This window comes from Lissotriton vulgaris, chromosome 8 (assembly GCF_964263255.1).
Source record: "Lissotriton vulgaris chromosome 8, aLisVul1.2, whole genome shotgun sequence".
In the NCBI taxonomy this organism is placed as follows: domain Eukaryota; kingdom Metazoa; phylum Chordata; class Amphibia; order Caudata; family Salamandridae; genus Lissotriton; species Lissotriton vulgaris.
Genome location: NC_141696.1, coordinates 79,172,973 through 79,198,532, shown reverse-complemented (window position 1 = coordinate 79,198,532; position 25,560 = coordinate 79,172,973). Strand labels below are relative to the sequence as shown.

At 48.3% G+C, this 25,560-nt stretch overlaps 1 protein-coding gene across 1 annotated transcript in view; it reads left to right on the top strand.

Moving 5' to 3' along the window:
* The first annotated feature begins 420 nt into the window (after positions 1–420).
* The window catches only part of CCKBR (cholecystokinin B receptor), a 318,163-nt gene continuing 293,023 nt past the window's right edge, over positions 421–25,560 (top strand). The window contains exon 1 of the mRNA XM_086933722.1: positions 421–998. Coding sequence (XP_086789848.1) covers positions 815–998 — 184 coding nt within the window. The 5' untranslated portion in view covers positions 421–814. The remainder of the gene's footprint in view (positions 999–25,560) is intronic.

Genomic DNA, 25,560 nt, shown 5'->3' with positions numbered 1-25,560 from the left:
GGCCTCCGGCAGAGGGCGCGCTGCGCCTGCGGATCCCGCGCCTCTTCATCCATCGCCCGTGTGTGCTGGAATACAGAGCCGTGCCTTGCACCTGCACACACTACACAGGCAGACAGACGGACAGGACGCAGGCAGCTGGACAGTGGACACCGTGGCCAGTGCATCCCCACCGCCAGTGCATCTCTGTGGGCTCAGAGGCAGGACTAGAGGAGGCAGCCAGGGACCACCCCGGCCTGGGCAGCAGCTCTCAGCATCACTCCATGGGTGTGCCTGCCACATAAAAGTGACACCCCCACAATGTGCAGAATTATTTCTGACAGCCGCAGCGCATTTTTTCCCCCGAAAGCAGAAGAATTTGTGTTTTTTCTTGGTTTTTTGAAACTCTTTTAAAAGTAGCTTTCGGCTGTGTTTTGGCCCCGTAGTGTAGACGTGGTTCCCTTCAGCTTTTGGGGTCCCCTGTTCTCTGTATTTTATTTTGCGGAAAACAGATCTGAAGGACTGGAGGAAAGCAGAGCCAGGGGCAGCGGGGGGCCATCCCCGGGGAGTCGTGAAGTCAGGCAGCGCCAGCCATTCAAATGATTAAAGTTTGCTTAAATTAAAAGCGAAAAATGCAGAGAATAAAAAAAGACATATTGCCGTCGCGAGCCGTGAAAGAACTTTGAAGCTTCAGGCTGGATTAACCCTCTCTCCCTCCCTCGAGCTGGCCGGAGGGAGCAGCGCCCGCCCCCTGCCCGAGACAATATCGTCATTATTTTAATTTCTCTTGGTTTTGAACTTATTGTTGAGAACTTGTGGTCTTTGAGAAGAGAGAGCCATGGAGTTCCTGAGGATAGGGGAGAACTCGAGCTCCCTCCTGAGGCTGGGTGAAAACAACAGCGCCCTGATGGACCTGCTGTGTCGTCAGGGCGCTATGCCCCCCGCCAGCTACAGCGGCAATGCTAGCGCCTGGAACCTGACCTGCGAGCAGCTACTGCGGAAGAGGAACATGGCACCGAAAGGTAAGGCTTGGAGAGAGATTTTATGAGAATGTGTACAGTCTATTGTGCCAACTGGTTGGTTTGGGTTCACTTCGTAGCGCCTTGGGACAGCCAGACGAGAATCTGTAGCACTCTACGTTTTGAGGAGGTAGTGGCGGGGATACGTTGCCGAGTTTGAGAAAGAGAACGTGGGCGCTCTACTCCCGGCGCCTGTAACTGCCCATAACTTATTGATCCTCGGCAAATCACTCCGTTGTCCTCTTTTCTTATTGACAAAAGCCGACAGTGCTTAGAAATCTGCCAGGCTGTATGAAGAGCTATGTCTAACATACGGGAGCGATCCCTCCGTTCAGGCTGGAGGAGCTGCAGGTAGCTGCAGTGTGTTGTGTTTATCTGATAGCGCCTTCTATCGCTAGAAAGGCTTCGAATCGCTTTCTTAGCGTGATCGCCGTTTTCATGCTATTAACGGATTCAATAAAAACTATACTGCACCGGCCTATCTATAAAGCAGTGGGTGTTGTTTAACTGAATGGCAGGGTGTAAACGCAGAAAACGCATTATTTTATTGATTTCATTTTGAGTCGTGCTATGATGCAAAGTACTCACTCACACACACTCACACACTCACTCACTCATTCACTCACTCATTCACTCACTCACACACTCACTCACACACACACACTCACTCACACACTCTCACTCACACACACTCACACGCTCACTCACTCACAGATTCACACACTCACTCACTCACTCACTCACATATTCACTCACTCACACACACACTCACACACTCACTCACTCACTCACACACTCACTCACACACATACACTCACTCACACACTCACTCACTCACTCACACATACACTCACTCACTCACTCTCTCACACACTCACTCACTCTCACACACACGCACTCACTCACTCAGTCACTCACTCACTCACTCACTCACTCACTCACTCACTCACTCACTCACTCACTCACACACTCACTCACTCATTCACTCACTCACACACACACACACTCACTCACTCACACACTCACTCACACACACACACACTCACTCACTCACTCACACACTCACACACTCATTCACTCACTCACACACACACACACACTCCCTCACACACTCAGTCACTCAGTTACACACTCACTCACTCCTGCCAGCCCTCCAATCGTAAGGTAATAAGGCGCCAGGGTGCTGGGAGTAGTCCAACAGTGTTCAGGGGATCAGGGGAAGTGAGGGTCACTCTGGGGAGTGGGCTCAGGAGAGACCCCGTGCCGTGGGCCTCCAGGGTGTCAAGCTTCGCGCCCTGGCAGACGTTGCCGGTTGCCCTGGGTCCAGGGAGACTGGAATTCTGCGATCCTGCGGTGCTTTCCGCATAACCAGGGCTGGGGTCGGGCGCAGACGCCGTCTGCCCACTATTGTCACGGAAATCTGCTGCGATCGTCCTGGGTTCGTTTTCTGACGCCCGGGCTCTCTCTGCAGCGCCGGCACGGTGTCTGCTTTCGTTCCGAGCGCCCCCTGCAGGTGGGGAAGGGGCTGATCAGATGCAAGCGGCACCCACACTTGTTGGCGCCCCCTGGCTGGGAGCATCGTGCCCCTCACACCGAGATGCAATGGAGGGGAATCAAAGGCTGCCTTCTTGGGCCCTATGTATGAACACATCTTCCCCTAGACACAGAGTGGGTAAACGCCTTCCATACATCTGACCCGAATCACTACAGGCACTTGAGAGAGACGTGCCTTGACTTTCTTCAGTCCCTGTATAGAAGTGATATAAGTGCACGCACTAGAAGAACGCCAGATGTGTTGGTCGCCCCAGTATTTACACACAGTAACAATTTAAATACCACCATGTTATTTTATTTCTTTTATAGCACTATTTATTTAATGATATTTATTTAATGATATTTATAGAGCGCGTGCAAATACCCGTAGGCGTCTCGGCGCTGGTATGCAATGCTGTGTATCCCTGATCAGTAGATTGGTATCTGGGTTCACTGGTTGAATAACCACGTCTTCAGTTTAAATACTGTTTTACACTACAGTTGTGCAAAGCACTATAAAAAAAAAGAGACAAAGTAGTGGTATGTAAATTGGTATTCATGTGCGTGTGATGTAAATCGCTCTGACACCCTGCTTTGGGATGAGTAGTGCCACTAATAATGCCAGCGCAGGGTGTCACAGCGCTTTACATCACACGTACAGATTATACATAGACAATGAACCATGTGTGTGTGCATCAATATAAAAGAAGCGGTCCATAAGACAGGGTTACAAGGCGCAGGAGCCACGTGTCTTTCACAGCTCACTGTGCTGTAGTAGCAGAATTACAATGCATGAACTGCGAGTAACAACAGCATCTCTGTCTTAAAAGCGTGACCCATTTACCCTTTTACATGAAATACAATTCTGTCACATGCGTGTTGCATATTGTGCTGTGCTGGAGATATATGAACCCTCTATGCTACTTCGATTCAACACTAGGGCTAGGAAAAACTGAGATTTCTCCAGAAAATACATTGCCTTCCAGAGTTATCTTACCATTACTATTATTCCCTGAGATGTAACTGACACACAGAGCTCTCTGCAGCAGGTGCCTTAACCCCGTAACAGATTTAAAAATCATCCATCGTTAAGCAGAACATATTTACTGCCACGTTTCTCCCTTTTGCCAATTTCTTTGTGGCAGGGTTAAAAAAAGAAAATCTATACGTTGAGGCCCAGATTTCGTGTCTGGGTTGTGTCAATATTTTGGTACAACTTTAATGCAAAATCGAATTTCTTAATTATTGTAATGCCCTCAAATGCACTCATAATGGACCTGCTAAACATATGTGAAGCCTTAAGGTCTGATGTCACTTCCTGTGAGGTCATTGACTGTGATGCCACTTGCTGTGATGCCATATGTGATGTCATGCCCAGTGATGTCACTTCCTGTGATGTCACCCACAGTGACATCACTTCCTGTGATGTCACAGTTTAATGTCAGGAGCGGTGATGTCACACCCATTCTGTCTAACTTGGTGAGTCCCCGCTTCTTTTTGTAGGACTTGAGCCCTGCGCATAACTATGGATTACCCGAATTTGAAGCATAAGCCATCATCTTCTGCATAGTTTGCAGACTTTTACAAACAATGTTTCTAACTCAAAAAGATCAAAGTTATTTAGAACTTGGCCACAGGTGTTACTGAGCAGTGGCAGGCCAATTCTCACCCAGTGGCAGTCACCTTTCAGTTTGCGATCACTGCATTTATGGGTTAAACGTTATTAATGGAGGGAAACCTTTCTCTGGGCAGCGTTAGATTGTAAAAATGACAGAACAGTGAAGAAATACCGCCACGAAATGTGCTGCATTATTGCGCATAGTGTGCATTTTCTTGGCGCTTAATTTGGTCCACCTCGCCGCATGACTTGGTCCGTCCCTGCCACATAATTTCAGGGGCCCCGGCCGGGACCCACAGCGACTGTCATATGGGTGTCATTTTGGGAGCACATCTCACACAGGGGGTGTGTGAGCGGCACACACCCCGTGCACCAGCACACGTCTCTTCCGAGAGAGACCGATGCTTGTAGATATTTGTCTGGTGAGTGTCTCTGCAGCCGTCTGCACCTGTCACTCACACAGTGCACTGAAGGCAGCGGCGGAAGGTGAATGAAGCCTGCCGGCAGTACTGGCGGGAGCAGGGGAGGGGGCAGTGCTGTAGATGGAGCAAGCAGCGCACAGAAGAGACCCCAGGGCTCTCACACATCCCCCGCCAGGGCTCGTCGAGCCCGCCTGCACTGGACCCCGATATCTGGGGGTCTCGAACCGGACCCTGCCTGGCCCTTAAAAGAGTCCGGAGGCCGTCCCCCTCCCCAACTAGGTTTACAGGCACACCTCTGTTGCGTTTATCGCTGGGCTTCAAGGCACTACACGAGGAGGGTGGGGGCAGTTCGGGGGATAAGTGCCGCGCAGCCCCCAGAATCACCCTCTGCTCAGGGCACCCCTTCTCATAGATGGGCAAGAATCCAGGGGTTCAAACAAAGGCACCCCTCTGCTGCAGCGGGACTTCTGGCGAGGGGGCACACCCCACAGTGCCAAGAGGCGCCTCTGGTGTAGTGGCATGGCTTCTAACTGAAGGGGGTCGCCAGAAAGCCCCTATGCACCCCCTGCTTCCGGGCGCCCCTTCTAGTAGAGGGGGCACATCCCACAGCCCCCATAGACGCTCTCTGCCGCGGGAGCGCCTCTTCTGGTGGAGGGTACACCGCCCTCATCCGCAGAGGCCCCCTCGGCTGCAGGAGCACCTTTTAGGACAGAGGGGGGCAAACCCCACCGCCCTGAGAGGCCCACAGGACCGCAGGGGGTGGGGGGCGTCTTCTGGGCGCCTCTTCTGGCTTGGGGGGGGGGGGGGGGCACACCCCACAGGCACCCTCGGCTGCAGGGAAGCCTCTTCGGGTAGAAAGGGCACCTCTCACAGCGCCAAGAGGCCCCTTCGGCTGCAGGGGCGCCTCCTTTGGTAGGGGGGGGGGGGGCACAGCCCCCCTGGCTGCAGGGGTGCCTCCTTTGGTAGGGGGGGGGCACAGCTCTCACAGCCTCCTCGGCTTCAGGGGCGCCTCTCGTCATAGAGGGGGGACATTCGTCCGCTCCTACAACCGTCCTCTGCTGCAGGAGCACCCCTTCTCCTACACGGCCCTTTTCCAGAGGGACCCCAGTGCACCCGCCCCCACCCCATAAACGCAGTCAGCAGCCCCACGGCGCACGGGCATCTTTTATTAATAGGAGGCAGATACTTTTTACACCCGCCCCCCAGCACACACACACACTGCAACTGCACTGGACTCTTTGAGAGAGCGCCCGGCTGCGCTGTATTCGACCTCTCTACTTCCAGGCGCTAGCGTTACAGAGCGCTGTATTCGACCTCTGACTGCAGAGCGCCCAGCTGCGATGTATTCGACCTCTCTACTTCCAGGCGCTAGCGCTGCGGGGCGCCCAGCTGCGCTGTATTCGACCTCTCTACTTCCAGGCGCTAGCGCTACAGAGCGCTGTATTCGACCTCTCACTTCCAGGCGCTAGCGCTGCCGAGCTCCCAGCTGCGCTTTATTCGACCTCTCACTTCCAGGCGCTAGCGCTGCCGAGCACCATCTGCGCTGTATTCGACCTCTCACTTCCAGGCGCTAGCACTGCAGAGCGCCCAGGGGCACTGTATTCGACCTCTGACTTCCAGGCGCTAGCGCTGCAGAGCGCCCAGCTGCGCTGTATTTGACCTCTCACTTCCAGGCGCTAGCGCTGCCGAGCACCATCTGCGCTGTATTCGACCTCTCACTTCCAGGCGCTAGCACTGCAGAGCGCCCAGGTGCGCTGTATTCGACCTCTGACTTCCAGGCGCTAGCGCTGCAGAGCGCCCAGGTGCGCTGTATTCGACCTCTCACTTCCAGGGGCTAGCGCTGCAGAGCGCCCAGGTGCGCTGTATTCGACCTCTCATTTCCAGGCGCTAGCGCTGCAGTGCAAGAGAGGCGGCACCGCAAATACATTGTACGGCCTGCCCTGTCGCTGCTCTTCTGTGCAGCCCGTACCTGTGCTGCGGGAGGTGTGCTGCAAAAGGGGCCCCGTCGCTCACAGGACCCCAACACTGCAGCGCAGCACGAGCACGGGGGCCCTGGGGCGGCCAAGGAACACGAGCCCTGTGACGGTCACTGCTGCTGGCGCCGTGAAATATAGCAACTACCAGGCCTCAATGAGCTCCTCGGGGCCCGCCCGGTGCCACTGCACCTGCTGCAACAAGAAGGACATACCCCCCCCCCCCCCCCCGCCCACCTCACGACACCACCCTCTAGGCTAGGTCTAGGGTGCAAGATACTTTCTTCTTGAGGAAAAATACGCCCCATGGATTCACATCCCGACACAGCAACGAGTCTCAGGTGCTAATCTAATTACAAACAACATAACGCACCTCGTGTTTTTTAACATTTTACAGAAAGCGCCGAACAAAACTGCTACTGCCCCAGTGGTTGGTTGGATGTATTTGTACAGCGCATCGGTGCAGAGAAAGTTGTCTCAAGGCGCTTTCTGCTTGGAAGAGTAGGTCACCGAGGTGTTTGGAATAGGCAGTGGGTGCGAGTTTTTCCTTCTGAAGAGGGGGGCAGGTCTTGGGTGGGGTTCATAAAAGCTTGGGCTGAGTCAAGGAGGCCCTTGGTTGAATGCGAAGGCTATGAATTCTGTTGCAATCCTGTGCTTGTCACTCCCGTCCCCGAAACCTTCAGACCCCCTCCACCCCCTGCCCCCCCCCCCCAACGCACCCTCTTTATTTTATGGTGAGAGATCGGAACATTGCCCGACGAAAACACCCAGCTACAAGTAGTGCCCCAAAGCTCCAGGGTGAGTCTCTGAAACCAGGGAAGACCGTGAGTGTGTGTGTGGGGATGGGGGGGGGGGGGGGGGGGCACACACGTTCATTATCACCCCGATAGCTGCACACACATACTCGGTTTACAGGCCTGACGGAATCGCACCCGTGACCCACAAATCACTGTATGCGTTCAACTCACTGAGCCATCCTGAGATATTACATCCAGTGAATGTAGTGGGAGCTCATTTACATAGTCAGAGGCTGTCCTAGACATCTGACCTGGCTCTCCTGGACCTGCGTTGGGCATCCTTCTTGCACCACCAGATATAAAAGATCGGAATCGCCACTACACTGCTCTTATCAGCACGAGTGTTGGAAGGGTTAAACGCTTTCCATAAATGCACTCTAGCTGAAAACCAACAAGCCCCCCCCCCCCCCCCCCCCCCCACACACACAGACACGACACCTCTCCGAGGCGCCGCTACAGATCTCAAGATGTGCTCTACTGAGACTAAAACCCAGGGCACAAGTCCTAAAAAAAGAAGTGGGGGGGATGCTCCAAGTTGGGGTTGTGTCACCGGAAGTGACATCACAACAGAAAGTGACGCGTCACACAAGTAGTCCCCTCTAATTAACAAAGGTTACAAGGCAATGGGGGCAGGTTCAAAGGGCAAAACACAATGTTTACGTTCGTCACCTTGCGTATTTATTGCCCACAGTAAAATTGCCGCTCTCGTCTGAAATGTGTGAACACATACTGACCTTTTCTAATATACGAGCGTCCATCTGTCACACTGAACTGCTCCATGAACGTGAAACAACTTTAAGAGCTCTGTCCGCCCTCCCTCGACAAGAGGTGAGGTTTGGTGAGTGCTGAGCGCGCGCGCAGGTGCAGAGTCAGGTACCGGCTCTATCTTTTGGGCAGGGGGGACGGCGTCCACCCGGTAAAATAAGTGGGGGGACGCCATCCACCCGCATGGTACCCCAACTCGAGCCCTGACTATAGCACCCTGAAGACTCGGGTGCCAAGTAAGCGCTAGAGAGTTCACAACATGGGACCACTTTAAGGAGCATCATCCCAGGGCAGGGCAGGGGCAAGGTTCGAGGAATAACAGGGGGGGGGGGCAGAGTGTGCAACAAAGCAATGATACTATAGCACACTGAAGACTCGGGTGCCAAGTAAGCGCTAGAGAGTTCACAATCCGGGACCACTTTAAGGTGCACCATCCCTCCTGCGGAGGACGGACGGCGGGCGGTCCGGGTCAAGGAATAACAGAGGGGGCGGAGTGTGCAACAAAGCAATGATACTACACCACACTGAAGACTCGTGTGCCTAGTAAGCGCTAGAGAGTTCACAATCTGGGACCTTCTTAAGCTATGGTCAGATCACCCCTCCTACAGACCACGGTAGGGGGTGAAGGGGGCGTGTCTGGTTCAAAGAATAAGAGGGAGATCGGAGGGGGAGAGGGTCGGGGGCAAGGTAAAGATACCTTGTGAAAGGTGGTATCGAGAGGACAGAATAAACAGAACAACAAAAGGCAGTGAGTGAGAAAAATAAGGGTAATAGAGAAAGTACACCCAAACATGGGCGTCCACAGAAATTTTTCCAGGGGAAGCCAAATATTAACGTCATCATCATCCTTCAACATGATGTGTGCCAGGTGGGGCACAAGAAACACTGGGGCACAGGAGAAGCCATGGGGGGCAGGAAGTAAGCCGCATGTGATCTCCTACACTATAGGGTTGTTGTGCCATAGCCATCTCTTTCTTTTGTGGCACCCCAACATCCATACCCGCCTTGGTCCCTAAAATGACCCCCTAGCACCTCAAAACCCATACCCACCCTGAACCCTAAAATTACCCCTGCCCCCCCAAAACTCATACCCGCCCTGAACCCTAAAATGACCCCCCTGGCACCCATACCCGCCCTGACTCCTAAAATTGTCCCCCTGGCACCCCAAAACCAATACCCACCCTGAACCCTAAAATTACTCCCCTGGCACCACAACACCTATACCAGCCCTGAACCCTAAAATGAGCCCCCTGGTACTCCAAAACCCATGCCCACCCTGAACCCTAAAATTATCCCTCTGGCACCCCAATACCTAACCCACCTGAACCCTAAAATGACTCCCTGGCACCCTAAAATCCACACCCACCCTGAATCTTAAAATTACCCCTTCCCCCCAAAACTCATACCCGCCCTGAACCCTAAAATTACCCCCCTGGCACCCATAACCAATACCCGCCCTGACCCCTAAAATTGTCCCCCTGGCATCCCAAAACCAATACCTACCATGAACCCTAAAATTACCCCCCTGGCACCCCAAAACCCATACCTGCCCTGAACCCTAAAATTACCCCCCTGGTATCCCAAAACCCTTGCCCACCCTGAACCCTAAAATTATCCCCCTGCCACCCTAATCCCTAACCCACCCTGAACCTTAAAATTACTCCCTGGCACCCCAAAACCCACACCCACCCTGAACCCTAAAGTTACCCCCTGGCACCCCAAAAGCTGAACACTACATTCTGATTGAGCCAAGATCCTGACCCATCGCGAACAAACAGCAGCCACCAGAGAAACCAGCAGTGTCATGAAAACAACAAAGGACAGAGACAGACGACTGCTTCAGAAACCTGGAAGTACAACTTACACCTTTAACCCCTTTGTTGCGGGGTGTTTCGGGCCGCGTGCAGCGCCGCCGTGCTGGTGACGAGCAGCTCAGCTCGTCATGAGGCACAGCGGAGCTGCACTCATGACGAGCTGAGCTCGTCACGGCCACACCCGTTTTTAGAACGTTCTGCACAGCCGGGTAATTACCCCCGCATGCGAACGTTCCAACGGCCGTGACGAGCTCAGCTCATCATTAGTGCAGCTCCACTGTGCCTCATGACAAGCTGAACTCGTCAGCAGCACCCATGAGGTTAACAAAAGGCAATTCCTGATGCAAGCACCACACACCAGAACACTATAAATATATATATCTCCCATCAATGCACGCCTGAGAGTGAATAAAAAGATGAGCCACAAACAAAGGCAGTGACTGACAGACACTAAGCATGGGCGTCCACAGGGAGGGGCAAGAAGGGGCACTCCCGGGGGGAAAGCGCCCCTCCTTGTCCCACCTGTGGATGCCCATGCACCCAAAGGGGTGAGGGGGGACCCAGGATGCGTGAGCAGGGAATGAGAAATACAGGGTGTCAATAACACGAGAAAGAATGTGAGAAGTGAAGAGGGCAGCAGGGGGGAAGGTGAGTACAGACAGGAGAGAGTGTGATTGGTGGAGAGAATAACAGAGAGAATATAGGGGGAAAGAGGGAGGGGAAGAAAGAGAAGAAGAGAAAAAAAGAAAGTGAAAGAAGAAACAGTTGGAAAGAAGGGGTGCATGGTGTGAGAGTGAAAGACAGGCTGACACGTGACAGTGGGAAGAGAGAGAGAGATGGGAGAGAGGGCAAGTGGGGGCACTTTAGTGCCGCCGGGACATTCACTCTAGATGGCTTTTCATGGCCTTGTATAAATAAGTGCCCCATTCATGCAGATCACTGCGTGAAAGGGGCGTTCCAAGGGTGTTGCTGGGGGTGTTCCCACGCAATGCCATGGAATCAGAAGCACTCCCAGATTTCAGAGAAATCGTAAACCTGGGAATGTGTCAGAATCTAACATCACCTCAGTGGTGGCATTAGGGAAGCGCAACAAGGGGAAGCGTTTTCATTTCTCCTAGTTTTTTCCTTTTTCTATGTGTGCTGCATTCTGCATAAAAAGAGGAAATTGCCGGAATTGATTGATTTTGCGCAGGAAGGTGCCCCTTCCTGCACAAAAACAATCCGCCCTGTAACACAGGCACCCTTGCACTGTGGTGCAAGGGTGCCTACGTTGGCGCATGGCGACCCATTGTGCGCAGGTGCTGGGGAAAAGGAATGCACTGTATCACATAGATACAGCAAATTACTGCCCTTTTGTTTTGACGCAGGGCAGTGCCGCAAGATTCCTTGCGGCACTGTCCTGCGCCAAAACCTCATAAATGAGGCCCTGAGACATTGGCACCTGCAATGACAGAAAGTGTTAGAAAGGGTGTTTAGACAGAATATCGGAATCAAATATCGCGTCAAGATTATCAAGTACAAAAATATTGTGAAAGTACATTTCTATAGGTAAACAAAGTTTGATTATACATACCTCCACTTATATGTACCTTGACAATAAATATATATCTTTGCGGTACGTAGATCTGGAGTTAAGAAGAGTAAATCTAGTCTCACCTATTGACACTTACCGTCTTGATATTTTGTTCCTCGACATTTTCAACACAACATTCTCTCTACACCATATTTCTGTTTGCAAAATTCTGTCAGTGATCCCACAGAGACAGAGGCCAGCATATTACATGACAAGGAGAGAGAGTGAGAGAGAGAGAGACTAGCATATGAAATGACATAGAGTGCAAAAGAGAGAGAGAGAGTCCGAGACAGAAAGAGAGTGAAAGAGCAAGAAAGAGAGAGACAGAGAGGCCAGCATACGAAATGACAAAGAGGGAGGGAGAGCGAGTGAAAGAGAGAGAGAGTGAGAGAGACAGAGAGGCCAGCATATGAAATGACAAAGAGCGAAGGAGGGCGAGTGAGAGAGAGAGTGAGAGAGACAGAGAGGCCAGCATATGAAATGACAAAGAGCGAAGGAGGGCGAGTGAGAGAGAGAGAGAGAGAGAGTGAGAGAGAGGCCAGCATATGAAATGACAAAGAGCGAAGGAGAGCGAGTGAAAGAGAGAGAGAGAGTGAGAGAGACAGAGAGGCCAGCATATGAAATGACAAAGAGCGAAGGAGGGCGAGTGAGAGAGAGAGAGAGAGTGAGAGAGAGGCCAGCATATGAAATGACAAAGAGCGAAGGAGAGCGAGTGAGAGAGAGAGAGAGAGTGAGAGAGACAGAGAGGCCAGCATATGAAATGACAAAGAGCGAAGGAGGGCGAGTGAGAGAGAGAGTGAGAGAGACAGAGAGGCCAGCATATGAAATGACAAAGAGCGAAGGAGGGCGAGTGAGAGAGAGAGTGAGAGAGACAGAGAGGCCAGCATACGAAATGACAAAGAGCGAAGGAGAGCGAGTGAAAGAGAGAGAGAGTGAGAGAGAGGCCAGCATATGAAATGACAAAGAGCGAAGGAGGGCGAGTGAAAGAGAGAGAGAGAGTGAGAGAGACAGAGAGGCCAGCATATGAAATGACAAAGAGCGAAGGAGGGCGAGTGAAAGAGAGAGAGAGAGAGTGAGAGAGACAGAGAGGCCAGCATATGAAATGACACAGAGCGAGGGAGAGCGAGTGAGAGAGAGAGAGACAGAGAGGCTAGCTTGTGAAATGCCAAAGAGTTAGAGACAGAGAATGAGAGAATGAGAGTCAGAGATACTTGCCTTCTGCAATGACAAAGACACAGAAAGATAGAGAGTGAGAGACAAAGAGGCTAGCAGAGTGTGAAAGAGAAAGAGAGAGACGCAGAGGCTAGCATATGGAATGACAAAAGCGAGAGAGACAGAGAAGCTAGCATATGGAATGACAAAAGTGAGAGACAGTGAAGCCAAGCCTTTCCACAGTGAATTCACTTCTGAACCCATTTCTGTTTATCTCTCTGCTTTTGCCTTCCATGTTCCTAAAGCGCCAAGAAACCGTTTGGTGAACGTCGCGCTATAGAAATATTTTAAATTCAAATTCAATTCAAATTCAAGCTAGCATATGGAATGACAAAAGTGAAAGAGAAAGAGAGAAAGGGAGAGAGAGAGAGAGAGAAGGAAAGAAAGAGATGGAGAGAGGGAGATAGAGGGAGAGGGAAAGAGAGGGAGACAGAGACAGAGAGGGAAAGAGAGGGAGACAGAGACAGAGAGTGAAAGAGAGGGAGAGAGAGAGAAAGAGAGAGAGAGAAAGAGAGAGGGGGGAGAGAGAGGGAGAGGTAAAGAGAGAGAGAGACAGAGAGAGAGAGAGAGAATGAGAGAGAAAGAGAAAGAGAGAAAGATAGATAGAGAGAGAGAGACCGAGACAAATAGAGAGAAAGAGAGGGAGAGAGAGAAAGAGAAAGAGAGAGAGAGAGAGAGATAAAGAGAGAGAGACAGAGAGAGAGACAGAGAAAGAGAGGGAGAGAAAGAGAGAGAGAGAGAGAGAAAGAGAGAGAGAGAGATAGAGAGCGAGAGAGGGAGAGAAAAAGAGATTGTATGAAACTGAGAGCTCGAATAAGGGATGTAAAGGGAGGAAGAGATCAGAGGGACACATAAATACTTCGGGGAAACTTGAGAAGAAGGGAAGAGTGAAGAAGGAAGAGAGAAACACTGAGGAGCACCAGGGAAAGTGTGAAATAAAAATTAGAATAAAGTGAAAGAAAGATCAGGGAAAGAGTGAGAAGACGGTGAAGAGAAAATGGAGGGGAGCAGAAGAATGTGGAGAGAGAGTTGTACAGGGCGAGAGGCAGACTTTACTTACTTAGACTACATGCTGTCCCCCCATGACCCCGCACGAGTGCCCTGTGGATGTAAACGCCAGGAGATGCAGCGGTTAAGGGAGGTAGTATAGTATTGTATTGCAACATTTATACAGCGCTTACTATCCTGATGTGGCGCGTTGAAGCGCTTGTTTCCCTGAGTAGCATGCTCCACCGTGCAGGGTATGTGGTCGGAAGGTCGTTGTCTTCGTCTTATGTGGGAATTGTTTCCATGTCATGCGTGAGGACCAGCGAGGCGTGGTTAGAGTGTTATGGGAAGTAGCGCTTAGGGGTGGATGAATAGTGCGAGTGACAAGTGCAAAGCTACTCTGGCATCTGTTGGAGGAAGACATAGTACAGACATCTGCTGGGACAGACTCTGTGAACATCGTCCCATTTCTGATTGTCATTGTGAGACGTCAGGAACCGTCACAGTATGTAGCTTGTCGGGATCGACCGTGATGGGCTGAATGACAGCCTTTCATTGGCCAGCAGAATGTGGTGGATCTCTTTGGTTGGTCCCTGCCTGTCCATCTGGTGATGGGTGGGTTGATGCTGCGGACTGGTGCAGCACCGAGTGATCGACGCGATCCCATGCAGTTCTGTCTTGTGTGAGTGTCAAGCAGTATATAGGAATTATCATGCAGCCTCCATGCGCTACAGTTCAGTCAATCAATCAATCGTTGTACTTATAGAGCGCTGCTAATGACCTATTAGGGTCTCAAGGTGATGGGAGGGGTGCGGCTGCAGTTCATGAAGAGCCAGGTCTTGGGTCCTTCCTGAATTGAGGCAGTGACGGTGATTGCCTGACAGGGGACTGTCCGGCCGCTGAGTGTTTTTGTATCAGTATGGATCAGGACGTTATATATTGTATTGTAATTGCATTTTTATAGTGCTTACTATTCCTGATGAGGCATTGAAGCACTATACTGCTCTGAAACCAAAGGGACGTCTTTCCTCCACTGGTTATTCGGGTTATTTGTGTGCTCTCAAGGAAACCACTCCATGCGTTGACTCCAGTTTCTATCTGGGAGGAGCAGTGTGGCTGAAAAATGATGCATTCCCCGGAGTAAACAATAAAAAGGACCCCTGAGTGGGCTGAGCCGGGCAGGCCAGAGACCCCAAAGACCAGTAGATCTGGGGCGGAGTCAGTCACATCATCCTGACATGCTTCTGGCTCTGCCCAGGCCAAATGACATCTTGGAGGTCCAACATAGGGACTGTTTCGACCTAACCTGTGACTGACTCTGCCCCTGAACTGCTCAACCTTCAGGGTCTCCCCTGCGGGGAAAGAGCAGCGCTGTAGAATAGCCGTATTGTTGACATACATCCTAGTTGGCTAGAGACTACTGGTGCCGAGAGGACCGACGTTCGTGTCGAGGATGCCGGACCACAGTGTTGGCCCGTTGGCAGCATTGTGATTGGTGGGGACGGCGCCCAATCAATTGCCTATGGGGGAGACCATTTTCTCTATGTAGGTTGCATCCAGCCTAAATGGAGAAAATGGCAGAGTGCGCATGACTTGTTTCGTCTGCTCCAGAGGGCTGACCAAACAATCAGGACCCACAGCATTGGGATAGCCACTTCTCCCCTGCCCTGTTGTAGGACCGAGCTCCCACTCCAACCAAACCCTTCTGCTTTCTCGCACTGCGAGAAAGCAATGGGATGGCGCTCCTCCGCCCACATGAAGGGGCCCCCCTGGAAAGGATGCATTGTGCGAAACGTTTCGGCCTCATCTCTAGGTAGCGAGGGCCTGCACTCAGTGTGCTACTTTCTGTGGGGCCCTTCGATGACCAATGTGAGCCCCTCCAGCCCTCTGATCGCTTTTTAATTTGGGAAGTTTCATTGTGACTACTGCTCACGCTAACTATATGTCTTCCAGCTGTGCTGCATCTGTGTGCTTCCAGGTGCTATTTGTTCGCTAATGTGGAGGGCCCGCGGGAAGGTCATCAAATATGTATCTTGTGAAAAGGAGTCCTTCAGTTGTTGATGTGCAGATTCACTGCTGAGCTCAGTAATGTCTAAAGTTTTACACATGTCTTGGGGAAACCCAGACCCCTCCCCCAGCCAGAGACAATGAAACCAGGGGAGCACACCTCAGACTCTTGGGGGCAGATCTACAAGCCTCATTTACGCTGCCGTTGCGTCACTTTTGTGACACAGCGGCAGCGCAAATCCTGCTCCATGGTGCCGGGGTACTTACAACGTAACGCATCTGGGAGATTAGTCACGTCCTAAAAGTGTCGGAGAGAAATCTACAAGATTTCACTCAGTCACGTTTAGGCCCATGCTGCGCCAAAACCCTGCGCCTGCATGAAGCAGGCGTAAGGATTGACGCAGCATTAACTAGATAGGGCCCCCAGAGCATTGCTGGTGCTGTGTCGTGCTTGCGACGCAACTCCAGCAATGCGTCACTTTTACGGCACAGATGCGTCACCATGCACCATGGTGCGCCACATTGTAAATGCGGCGCATCCATGATGGCGGAGCTGTGGCGCACAATAACTGGCGTATCCCTGCTGATTTGCAGGGATGCGCCAGTTATTGTAAATATGCCCCTAAGCATTTTACCCTAAATGACAGATGCCATTTGTGTGGGAAGCAGTGACCCCCTCCATGACCCTCTCTGAAAGCTGCTGGGGAAGCCTAAGGAAACGTGACTCATGGTACATTTTAGGGGTCAAGGAGGCTGCTATTCATCTCTGCCCAAAAAACGCTGTGCTAATGTCCCTAAACTGGTCTATCTGCATTTGTAGAGCTGCAATCATTGCAAACAGCTCCAAGAATGTGACATTTGTCACCAAATCAGACTCAAGCTTCTGTGAAGAGAACTGGGGAAGACAGCGGTGACGGTCAAAGATGGCGGCGAAATCTACACTCGCTGCTGAGCCAGTGAACAGACCGACTCCCCTGATTGATATAGTGTCACAGGCAAATGACTGAGCCCTTTGGATATTTTAGGCACTGGAGCTACATCTTTTGCCTTGAGCTCCACTGACAAACGAGGCGTGTGATGTTTAGCCTTGAGCCTTAGTTATGATGGGTTGTGGGCCCACCAAATCGGGCACTGTGCACTTAGCGCTCCGCGCCTTAATTATACTTTACACACTTTTTCAAATTAGTTACTTGTTTTATTCTTGTTTTACTTTTTGGTTTTTTCCAGTAGCTCATGTATTATTACCATTTTTCATAATACAATTATGTAATACAATTCATCAATTTTGCAAACATTAACTCATAGAAACATATTCAATACTTTGGCTTCAGTTATATTTCCACAATGAATCATATACAAAAATTTAACTTGTGAGCCCAATGCATTTCGGCGCCGTGATGGTGCCTTCATCAGGGGCGTGTCTGAAAATCAAACATATGAAATAGTATGAGAATCTTAATACCATGTGATTCATGGGGGGTATGTGTAGCTAAACTCTATAGACGTGTCATACCTGATGTGTAAAATAATTATTTTACGTCTCACTCGCTGGGTTGAGTGTCCAATCCCTGTAAATAATGGTGAATAATCAACGTTGATTATGAAATAATAACTGCATGGGGGTTTAAAAGACTATATCTCGGAAGAACCAATGAGAACATACCTGTGTAAAAATGTTTTGTACTCGCTGAAAAGAGAAAATAATATTTATCAGGATGAAATTCCGCCCTATTTTACAAATAGATTGCTGAAGCAGCGTAGGTCATAGGACCCTTACCTTGTCTTCACCAAGATTATGATTCAATCTGGTGAGAGAAAGCTCAATTATTCAACTGTATGCGAGCGATATAGCGGAATTGTCAATATACATAATATCAACACGTAGAGGCATACCTGATACGCCAAAGATTTTCACCGTGTAGGGGGTTCCGTTTCTCGATCGTTGTCGTCCGCGGTGTGTCGGTAAGATGCCAAATGTAACTTCACGGACTCCGCCAGGACGCGGAGTTTGTAAACATTAAGGAAGGACTAAATCCCAAGTCCGTGATCGTCCCGATAACGACTATAGGCGCCATATTAGAAAGTGTAAACAACCAGCTGAACTTGCTGGGTTCTTTGCTTAATACCTTGTCAATCGTTGTCGTACGCGGTGTGTCAGTAAAATGCCACATGTAACTTCACGGTCTCCGCCAGGAAGCGGAGTTTGTAAACATCAAGGGGAGGACTAAATCACAAGTCCGTGATCGTCCCGATAATGACTTTGGGCGCCATACTAGAAAGAGTAAACAACCAGCTGAACTTGCTGGGTTCTTTGCTTAATGCCTTGTAATGAAGGGGATGTTTATATACTATCATTCTGGGTTCACAATAAAATGTTACCTATGATGATTCAGAACATCGTGGATCCCGTGGCCAAATGTCATGGAAAGTCTGCTGAACATTCAAAATTAAAAGAAATCCCTACGACTGCTAGTAACCAACGTTCTCTTCAGTTGAAAACGCTGTGGATATCTTTAAAGTATTATTGATGAACAATTAACAAGTCTTTGGAATCAATCGCTTGGGTCGTGACAGGTGTTCTGAAATCTTATAAAAATCCTGACTATGTGGTGCTTGTTGTTGACATTGCATAACCTTATTTGGTAGCCCATTGATATTTTAAGGTCGTGTGCATTGCAAGTCTCTAGACCCTTGACTCATGTGAAATTGTTTTAAGTTAATAAAGACATCTGATGGTCATGTACATTCCAAATCTGTTGGACCATTAGTCATATTCCCACATGTTAGGTTCGCTTACATTCATATTAACGTTTAGCAGTCATATACATTGCTAGTTTATAAAACCTTACAACTTGTAGACATATATACGGTTAGTATGAACATTTAGAAGTTGTCTGCTTTACAGTTATGTCGAACCCTAATTCATGTTAACACTTGTGAAATCCACATGGGTTTATAGGTCAATCTCCTTTTGTACAACTGTCTGCTTGATCAGTTCCTATCAGTATAATTGAATGTTAATTGTGTTTTTGTTGATTGCTGCTAGGAGTGTTAGTCTTGGAGATTTTACCATAACACAGTGATATGTGACGTTATTTGACCCATTTTTCTGAAAAAGTTCTTACTTTTTCAATAACGAAAAATTGCAATCACTGTTGTGTTTGAGCTGTATCACTGTATGTGTGCACCCATCCAACCACAGGAAAAGTGATACAGCTCAAACACAACAGTGATTGCAATTCCAACAACGTTGTATATGCAATTAAATGCCCTTGCGGCAAAATGTATGTCGGGAAAACGGAACGCAAAGTGAAAGTGCGCATCACGGAGCACAAGAGCAGAATCCGTAATCAGAACTTAACATCACCTTTAGTACTTCATTGGAGAGATGAAAAACATACCATATCTCAGTTAAGATTTTTCGTTATTGAAAAAGTACAGATAAAAGAAGGGATTGACAACCACCAGAGATTGTTGCAACGCGAACTATTCTGGATAAAATACTTAAAAACACTAACCCCCACAGGGCTGAATGACAAATATGACCTTTCGTGTTATCTGTAAGAACTTTTTCAGAAAAATGGGTCAAATAACGTCACATATCACTGTGTTATGGTAAAATCTCCAAGACTAACACTCCTAGCAGCAATCAACAAAAACACAATTAACATTCAATTATACTGATAGGAACTGATCAAGCAGACAGTTGTACAAAAGGAGATTGACCTATAAACCCATGTGGATTTCACAAGTGTTAACATGAATTAGGGTTCGACATAACTGTAAAGCAGACAACTTCTAAATGTTCATACTAACCGTATATATGTCTACAAGTTGTAAGGTTTTATAAACTAGCAATGTATATGACTGCTAAACGTTAATATGAATGTAAGCGAACCTAACATGTGGGAATATGACTAATGGTCCAACAGATTTGGAATGTACATGACCATCAGATGTCTTTATTAACTTAAAACAATTTCACATGAGTCAAGGGTCTAGAGACTTGCAATGCACACGACCTTAAAATATCAATGGGCTACCAAATAAGGTTATGCAATGTCAACAACAAGCACCACATAGTCAGGATTTTTATAAGATTTCAGAACACCTGTCACGACCCAAGCGATTGATTCCAAAGACTTGTTAATTGTTCATCAATAATACTTTAAAGATATCCACAGCGTTTTCAACTGAAGAGAACGTTGGTTACTAGCAGTCGTAGGGATTTCTTTTAATTTTGAATGTTCAGCAGACTTTCCATGACATTTGAGCCACGGGATCCACGATGTTCTGAATCATCATAGGTAACATTTTATTGTGAACCCAGAATGATAGTATATAAACATCCCCTTCATTACAAGGCATTAAGCAAAGAACCCAGCAAGTTCAGCTGGTTGTAACTCTTTCTAGTATGGCGCCCAAAGTCATTATCGGGACGATCACGGACTTGTGATTTAGTCCTCCCCTTGATGTTTACAAACTCCGCTTCCTGGCGGAGACCGTGAAGTTACATGTGGCATTTTACTGACACACCGCGTACGACAACGATTGACAAGGTATTAAGCAAAGAACCCAGCAAGTTCAGCTGGTTGTTTACACTTTCTAATATGGCGCCTATAGTCGTTATCGGGACGATCACGGACTTGGGATTTAGTCCTTCCTTAATGTTTACAAACTCCGCGTCCTGGCGGAGTCCGTGAAGTTACATTTGGCATCTTACCGACACACCGCGGACGACAACGATCGAGAAACGGAACCCCCCACACGGTGAAAATCTTTGGCGTATCAGGTATGCCTCTACGTGTTGATATTATGTATATTGACAATTCCGCTATATCGCTCGCATACAGTTGAATAATTGAGCTTTCTCTCACCAGATTGAATCATAATCTTGGTGAAGACAAGGTAAGGGTCCTATGACCTACGCTGCTTCAGCAATCTATTTGTAAAATAGGGCGGAATTTCATCCTGATAAATATTATTTTCTCTTTTCAGCGAGTACAAAACATTTTTACACAGGTATGTTCTCATTGGTTCTTCCGAGATATAGTCTTTTAAACCCCCATGCAGTTATTATTTCATAATCAACGTTGATTATTCACCATTATTTACAGGGATTGGACACTCAACCCAGCGAGTGAGACGTAAAATAATTATTTTACACATCAGGTATGACACGTCTATAGAGTTTAGCTACACATACCCCCCATGAATCACATGGTATTAAGATTCTCATACTATTTCATATGTTTGATTTTCAGACACGCCCCTGATGAAGGCACCATCACGGCGCCGAAATGCATTGGGCTCACAAGTTAAATTTTTGTATATGATTCATTGTGGAAATATAACTGAAGCCAAAGTATTGAATATGTTTCTATGAGTTAATGTTTGCAAAATTGATGAATTGTATTACATAATTGTATTATGAAAAATGGTAATAATACATGAGCTACTGGAAAAAACCAAAAAGTAAAACAAGAATAAAACAAGTAACTAATTTGAAAAAGTGTGTAAAGTATAATTAAGGCGCGGAGCGCTAAGTGCACAGTGCCCGATTTGGTGGGCCCACAACCCATCATAACTTGGACTGATAACACAGGATTGACTACCCTGACAAATCGGTGCACCATTGGATACACTAAATATCTTGAACAAAAGGGAGTGCTCCTTACGCCCTCAATTTATCCTTAGCCTTGAGCCTTGACATGACTCATGTGCGGAGCGGGTAAAATGGCCGCCCATGGGGACATCTCACAGGGTGAAAAGTATTTCACTTAGAAAGACTTAGGGCTGATGTGAAGTGAATTTCTTTCCAAGCAGGCAGGTGGCAATCGACTGGCAGACTCCCCTCACTTTATCAACCTGCAACCAACAATGTCTCTTTATTGAGTCAAATTCAGTACCTGGAAAGGACAGTCTTGTGGTTGGACTCATTGTCTTCCCAGGCACCAAGGGAACCCAACGTGACCATTTGTGTCATAATGACTTCCAGAATTGTCCCCTTGCTCCTGAAAAGAGGAAATCATCAATGAATTACCTGTTCAGAGTCCGAGACCCCCCTGGCCACCTATTCTATGAAGGAGCTGGGGCGCTCCAAGTAAGTAGGGGTGAGCGGTAAATCCGTTACGCCCGCGGATTTTGCGGATTTTTGGGAAATCCGCAATCCGTGAATTTTGCGGATTTCCCGCAAAATCCGCAAAAAAAATCCGCGGACGTAACGGGTTCAAAAGTTGAACCCCCACTCCAGTAACTATTTTACAATGGCGCCAGCAAGCTGCCAGCGCCGTTGTAAAATAGTTACAAAGTTAGCTTGCACAGGAACCACTAGATAAAACGAAGCAGGTGCTGCATTATTTTATCTAAGTGGTTCCTGTGCAAGCTAACTTTGTAACTATTTTACAACGGCGCTGGCAGCTTGCTGGCGCCATTGTAAAATAGTTACAGCCTGGCTACAGCTCACTCAAGGGACCCCTGAGCCCTTCGGGGCGATTGCATAGTAACACACATGGTCGCTCGAACTAGTTGATGCTCAAATTCAGTGACTCATTCATTAGCCCAAAAACAATCGTGAGCGTCGTCGAGGCTGGGCAGGGGTGCCTTCTTCACAAATCTACTGTGGAAAATCAGCTGTGATGCTGGATAGAGGCCTTTGCATCCTTGACTTTCACGAGCGCAATACCCGTGCTGTTCCTGTGACCAGGAGTTTCTTTCTCTTCATCTGCTGAACTGATCTTTCTCTGACCTTTTATACACACAAGAGGCAGTGTTCGCACGGGTTTCTGTAAGTTCGCGAGCGTTTTGTACAATTTCGCAATTTGCGAAATTGTACAAAACCCTCGCGAACTTGCAGAAACCCGTGTGAACACACAAAAAAAAAATCCACGAGGATTCGCGGATTTTGCTGATTTTGGCAATCCGCAAATTCGCAAATTCGCGGATTGCCAATCTGCAAAATCCGCCCATGCCTACAAGTAAGCACACACCACTGCCCAGCCCGTTGGACTACACCTGTCAGAGGAAACCTAGCAGTTTGAAGGCATTTTCTAGGTATGATCTAGTCATCAACACATCCTTCCTTGAGGCCCTCAGTTTTTCAATGGCCTGGTCAAGTGAGGCGCTAACTAACTGACCACAATGTCTGAGCCACCTTCTTTCTTGAGCATATTTCGCAGGGGGAACGGATAAAGTCGGGGAAAGGGTGATTCAGTTGTCCCATTACACGGCGAAGAGATATCTTGGGGATTATGTGTTTAGAGCAGAAAAAAGTAGATTCATGAGTGTTCTTTGCTATAAGTCTAAATCCGTCTGGCTGAGATGGGATGCAGATGGTGGCGGCAGCAAACCAAGATCCTTGCCTTGATGTCTAGGGGACTTGAAGCCCCCTGCTGCCACTGCTGAAACTGCAAGTGGGCAGTGACTTTCCGTGAATGACATTGCCGCGACCAGTCCACCTGGAAGTTAAAGGCAGGCAAGTCATGCATTGCTGGCTAAAGGGCCCTTCCCTGCCTCCGGCAGCCCTCATTTGGGGAGCGTGCTGTTCAGAGACAACAGTCTGCTCAGTACCTTGTATATATGTGGTTCATATAGAGCACAAACGGAGGCCAAAGACAGTCAAAAGCTGTACAGGATCAAAGGCCAAGAGACAGTCAATGAGTGACAGGAAGGATAACTGGATGCTAAGAGTGAGAGAGGGCTTTGTTGTGAAGGGTGTTCACAGCAGAGCTGTGTCTTCAGTTCTGTCCTGAATTGTGGCTTAGTTGAGGCACTCCAGATGGATCATGGAATGTCTATCCAGATACCGGGGGCGGCCATCTTGTGAAAGAGTACAGAAAAGTGAATGAGGCCTCCGTTGAGGCTAAGGAGTAAGCACACTCCCTGAAAGACCAGTCTGTATGATGGGGAAGTCTTTCAGAAGTGGCGCCATGGCATTTGTTCAAACAGGAATGGAGAAGTCACTAGTGTTTTCTTGTGTATCACCAGTAATGCTTGTGGGAGCTATTGATTTTACACTTGATACAAGACAGTGGCCCAATTTCACCAGCTTCAGGCGAGAATATATGATCCGACACACCTTTCCACTGCAACTGTGCTTTGTACAGTATCTGTACATCACACAGTGACTGTGTCTAGAACAGTCAGCACACATGGCGCACAGTTCCCAAGATACATTCCTTCTATTTCATGTTATCGAAGCTACGTGATTGGAGTATCAATAAGAAAAACAGGAAATTCCCCACTTGTGTGGCTGACTGATCCAAGATGACTGATCCTCTCCGAAACTTTTGATCTAAAAGGGCTACACGTTTGATCTGGAATGGCTAATCTGCTCCTAAACCTTTGATCCAAGATGCTGATCCTTTCCTAAAACTTTGATCTAAGAAGTCGGATTCTCGCCTAAACCTTTTCTCCAAGAAGTCTGATTCTCTTTCTCTCCTAAACCTTTGATTCAAGATGGGTGATCCTCTCCTAAACCTTTGATCAAAGATGGCTGATCCTCTCCTAAATCTTTGATCCAAGATGGCTGATCCGCTCCTAAACCTTTGATCCAAGATGGCTGATCCTCTCCTAAATCTTTGATCCAAGATGGCTGATCCGCTCCTAAACCTTTGATCCAAGATGGATGATCTTCTCCTAAACCTATGATCCAAGATGGCTGATCCTCTCCTAAATCTTTGATCCAAGATAGCTGATCCTCTCCTAAATCTTTGATCCAAGATGGATGATCTTCTCCTAAACCTATGATCCAAGATGGCTGATCCTCTCCTAAATCTTTGATCCAAGATAGCTGATCCTCTCCTAAATCTTTGATCCAAGATGGATGATCCTCTTCTAAACCTTTGATCCAAGATGGGTGATCCTCTCCTAAATCTTTGATCTAAGATGGCTCATCCTCTCCTAAATCTTTGATCCAAGATGGCTGATCCTTTCCTAAACCTTTGATCCAAGATGCTGATCCTTTCATAACCTTTGATCCAAGATGCTGATCCTTTCCTAAACTTTTGATCAAAGATGGCTGATCTTTTCCCAAACTTCTGATCCAAGATGGCTGATCCTCCCCTAAACCTTTGATCAAAGATGATGATCCTTTCCTAAACCTTTGATATAAAATGACTAATCCTCTCCTAAACCTTTGATCCAAGATAGCTGTTACTCTCTTAAACCTTTGATCCAAGACGGCTGATCCTTCCTTAACCTAACAACGCAGTCACACTTGGGCTGGCAATAGAGCTGCTCCTATCGTTGCCAGTGCTTTGCCTTGTACCCAGTGACAGTATTCCTTTCTGGTTACTAGTTACCATTTTTGTTACTAGTTTTTGAACTATGTCTTTGGTAGTCATGGCAAGAGAAAGGACTATGCGGTTCCTATGGAATGCATTGAGGGGGAGGGGTTTTGTCCCAGGTGCCAGGAAGTAGAAAGAATGGCTGGGGGATTATCCTTTTAGGAGCAAGGGCGCTAATACCCCGAAGAATGTCATGCTTCATCATCGGGCAGCACCTCGTTGGGCCGGTGCTACAATGCCCAATGGCCCCTGCATGGGGCTCTTTGCCGGAGGTCTTCTCTTTTTGCCTATGTGAAGTCTGCTGGGTGTGGGGGAAAAGAAATTGGTGCGAGTAGAGACATGAAAGTGCAAGAGTGAGTTAAAAATAGCTATAGGAATCCCACAATAATTCATTTATTCACTGGGTTTCTAAGTTATATTAAAAACAAGGGCTTGAAAGTTGTGGCTGGAGAATGAGAAATTATATAACCTCTTGAGCTCAAATTGGAATGTGTGTAGGGAATGGGGTCAACATGATTCATGCCTGTTTAAAGTCCAAGAAATCTCGGCATTTCGGCAGGACCAAGGGATCCTCGTC